The 4377-nt window shown below is 43.7% G+C and overlaps 1 protein-coding gene across 1 annotated transcript; it reads left to right on the forward strand.

Annotated features, from left to right (window-relative positions):
* Positions 1 to 625: 625 nt before the first annotated feature.
* On the forward strand, positions 626 to 3055 carry LOC127787076 (transcription factor MYC2-like). The gene has a single exon (XM_052314932.1). It carries the CDS (start codon positions 833 to 835, stop codon positions 2753 to 2755), a length of 1923 nt encoding a protein of 640 aa, XP_052170892.1. The 5' UTR covers positions 626 to 832; the 3' UTR covers positions 2756 to 3055.
* The last annotated feature ends 1322 nt before the right edge of the window (positions 3056 to 4377 follow it).

Below are 4377 nucleotides of genomic sequence, written 5' to 3' on the forward strand. Positions count from 1 at the left end.
GTATGATATACAAATTAATTTCAGCATATTAAAGATAAATCACAAGTTTTTTTTTTTTTTATATTATTGATCTTAGTTTTGATTTTTATCATCAATTTTATTAATTCTGAATGTTTAAAATTTAATTGAATATTGATACAAAATTATGAAGGTGCCTAACTGAATTTGTACAAAATTGTTTAGTCATGACAGTTCAGTTCGTGGTTTGGTCTCTAAATAATCTATGGCACTAAAAAGTTAAAATTTGAAAACTTTATCTCTCAATATCTTTCTAATTATTATTATTATTATATTATACAAAATATATAACTCTATTTTTTATTTTAATGTTTGAATATTTATAAAATAAAATAAAAAAAGCAAACTGAAACTTTGAGTCATAAAAATCTTATAACATTAGGAAATAAGAAAAAAAAAAGATATAAATCATAATGAAAGGAGCATTTTTGCATTTTCGTCTTTTTCTTCGGAGTACAAACAAACACAGCCGAAGGGAAGGGAAGTGGGGCCCCATCTCTACCCGCGAAGGCGAAGCTTCTCCCGATTAAATCGGCAAAGCCAAAGCCAAAGCCAAAGCCATCCTTCCTGGAAACCGCTCACTGAAATTGAGCTCAAATGCAAACCCAAATAAATACCCAAACCCAAATGCAACCGAAATTGTCGTCTCCGTTCCCCACCACCACCCCCACCTCGTCCACCATCACCACCACGCCCACCTCCTCCCTCTTCATCTTATCTCGCCCCAATCTTGCCCTCTACATCTCTCTCACTCTTTCTCTCTCTAGATAACACTTCCGCCGTCGAACTGGATCGCCGGTTTCCCCTTTATGGAATGACGGACTACCGGCTTCCGATGAATCCCTGGTCCGACGACAACGCTTCCATGACGGAGGCCTTCATGTCCTCCTCCGATCCGTCCTCCTTTTGGCATCCGCCATCCTCCTCCACCACGGCGGCGGCCGAGCCCTCCAAAGTTATCAACCAAGCTCCACCTCTACCGCCGGCGCAATTCAACCAGGAGACGCTCCAACGCCGGCTTCAGGCCCTGATCGATGGCGCTCGCGAGAGCTGGACCTACGCCATCTTCTGGCAGTCCTCGATGGTTGGCTACTCCGGAGGCTCCATGCTGGGATGGGGAGACGGCTACTACAAGGGCGACGAAGGCAAGGGCAAGCGCAAGGCCTCGTCGTCCTCCTCCGCGGCCGAGCAGGAGCACCGGAAGAAGGTCCTCCGGGAGCTCAACTCTCTGATTTCCGGCGCCTCCCCTTCCGCCGACGACTCCGTCGACGAGGAAGTGACCGACACCGAGTGGTTCTTCCTCGTCTCGATGACACAATCGTTCATCAACGGCAGTGGCCTCCCCGGCCAAGCCTTCTTGAATTCGGCATCGATTTGGGTCGCTGGAGCTGAGCGGCTTGCAGTTTCGCAATGCGAGCGAGCTCAGCAGGGCCAAGTATTTGGGCTACAAACCCTAGTCTGCATCCCCGCCGCAAACGGCGTCGTTGAGCTCGGTTCGACTGAACTGATCTTCCAGTCCTCCGATCTCACGAACAAGGTCAGAGTTCTCTTCAATTTTAATGGCGTCGAGACCGGGGGTCCCTGGTCCCTCCAGATGGACCACGGCGAGAACGATCCATCGGCCCTCTATATAACCGAGCCTTTATCCGAAGCCCGGGATTCCTTGAACACCGCCACCGTTATTCCTTCCAATAATCCACCCTTGTCCAAGCAAACAACCATCACTGAAAACCCTAGTTCAATCCACCACCAAAACCAGCCCCAACAGAGCTTATTTTCCCGGGAATTGATCAATTTCTCAGAGTTTGGATACGATGGAAGCAGCGTTAGGAACGGGAATTCCCATTCTTGCAAGCCTGAATCGGGCGAGATATTGAATTTTGGTGGAAGCAAGCGGAGTTCAAACGGAAATGTGTTCTCTGGCCATTCCCAATTTGGGAGCGGAGACGATGAGAAAAAGAAGCGATCTCCGCCTTCGCGAGGCAGCAATGAAGAAGGGATGCTTTCTTTCTCTTCGGGTGTGATTGTGCCCTCTTCAGGGGTGGTTAAATCGAGTGGCGGTGTAGATTCTGACCACTCCGACCTCGAGGCCTCGGTGGCCCCGGAGGCCGACAGTAGCAGGGTGGTGGAGCCGGAGAAGAGGCCTCGCAAGCGGGGCCGAAAGCCGGCGAACGGAAGGGAAGAGCCGTTGAATCATGTGGAGGCTGAGAGGCAGAGGAGGGAGAAGCTCAACCAGAGGTTCTACTCCCTAAGGGCTGTAGTTCCAAATGTCTCTAAAATGGATAAAGCTTCCCTTCTTGGTGATGCCATTTCCTACATCAATGAGCTGAAATCGAAGCTCCACGCTGCAGAATCCGATAAGGAGGAGATGAGGAGCAAAATTGAGTCCATTCAAAAAGAATTGGCTGTCAAAGATTCGCGCTTTCCTGGTCCGCCCCCACCCAGCCATGACCTCAAGATGCCGAACCAACATGGAGGTAAATTGATAGATATGGACATAGATGTCAAGATAATTGGCTGGGATGCGATGATTCGGATACAGTGTGGTAAAAGGAATCACCCGGCAGCTAGGTTAATGTCGGCTCTGAAAGAGCTAGACCTTGATTTGCACCACGCGAGTGTGTCTGTGGTGAATGATTTGATGATCCAACAAGCCACAGTTAGGATGGGGAGTCGATTCTACACGCAAGAGCAGCTGAGGCTAGCCTTATCAGCCAGACTTGCCGATGCACGATAGGGGGTAAAAGGACGAGTAGGGAGCGCCAGGGGAGCTGATAGGACCGTGATATTTCCGGATCTGCATTGGAAGCTCTGGGACATTTTAAGGCCCCCAGCAGCACTCTGTAATATAAGTTGGAATTTCGCTTAGTTCTAATTTTAGTATAGTTTTGAGGATTTTGATGGGAAAGAAGCTGCTTGTAAGTCTCAGCTTTTCTCGTATTTTTGGTGTTTTATCTTTGCCTAGTTTCATGTACATAAACCCTGAAGCGCTGAAGTTCAGTTCAGGCTGCATGTTTATGCCGATTACTCATCATCATAGGCTGTCTTATGTTCTTCTCTTGTATTGTATCCTCTGCCACTCAAAAAAAAAAAAAAAAAAAAACTTCTTTAGTCGATCGTCATCATAGAGGGAGATTGGATTTGAATAACATCACTTCCTTCTTCTCTTTTGTCGAATTTTAACAGATTGTGTCTTGAATTATTGCCACGTACAAAACCTAGTGATGAATTTAGTGGTAAAACCTTAGGCCGCGAGCATATTGAGAAGCCCATATCCTGTAAACCAGGTGAAAGAAGACATGAATATGTTTGTTTGTTGATACTTGCTGTGCTGTATATGAGCTGCGCTTTGAGTCGTGGGATAAAGCTTGCTGTAAATGGAGATTTGAGTTTGGTGACTTTCGGGTTTAAAGGTGACACAGCCTTGGATGAATCTTACTAGAAATTCTTTTACTATCTTAAAATCTCATCTCTATAAAGTTAAAAAAGACACTGTTTTTGATGACTAAAAAATTCCCTCCCTTGCTCTCGTAAAAATTAGAAAAGTGGAAATCAGGGTCATTATAACATTACCTACAAGCACTGCCACTTGTATAATGCTGATCATCTAAACTTGATGATGCTCTTCCACTTCCTTGTTCCTAACCTGTTTTGTGGTTTGTTCCTGTGTGGTCGCGGAGGTTAATTAATCAATCATATTGTGGCAATATCATCATCACGATCATAATAATGGGCCACTAATTAGCCCCCAGCCTCAAGACGATGCCTGATGAACTAGTTCTGTGCAAGAAATAATTCAGTTTATATTGTTGGAAGTCAGTTTCGAGCATCCGTTCTCCATGAATGATGAAACCAAATCATAGAAACTTGTCTGAATACTCTGTCTCTCTCTTCATGTCAACGTTGTAATATTGGGAGAATAGATTCCGTGACCCGATGGAATTCGTCTTTATCTTGGCCTGGACTTTCCAATCGATTTTCCAACCCAACTTTTAAGAGAGGGGAGATGATTACAAAAATTCTATGTACACCGATTTTTTTCTTCTTTTCTTTTTTATACACGCACACTAATGGGAGTAAAATATTCCCATTTTAGATACTTTTTGCATAATAATAATACTATTAAAATAATGAAAGGAGGGCAGGTTTGTATTTTAGAGTCAACTTATTGACTTAAGAAGATTTATCAATGGGGTGTGAAAATTTTATAAAAACTTTGATAAAATTTATACAAATTTGTGATAAAAGTAAAATAAAAGTCATGATTAAATATTAGTAAATGTAAATAAAAAGTTACCCATATATTAACGAAATAATAGATGATATTTCTCTTTAAATATATCAAATTATTATTATTAT

The sequence above is a fragment of the Diospyros lotus genome, chromosome 12 (assembly GCF_014633365.1).
Source record: "Diospyros lotus cultivar Yz01 chromosome 12, ASM1463336v1, whole genome shotgun sequence".
Classification (NCBI taxonomy): Eukaryota; Viridiplantae; Streptophyta; class Magnoliopsida; order Ericales; family Ebenaceae; genus Diospyros; species Diospyros lotus.

What these genes read in the sequence shown, in the direction of transcription:
- LOC127787076 (XM_052314932.1), top strand. Translation starts at nt 833, where the DNA reads ATGACGGACTACCGGCTTCCGATGAATCCCTGGTCCGACGACAACGCT.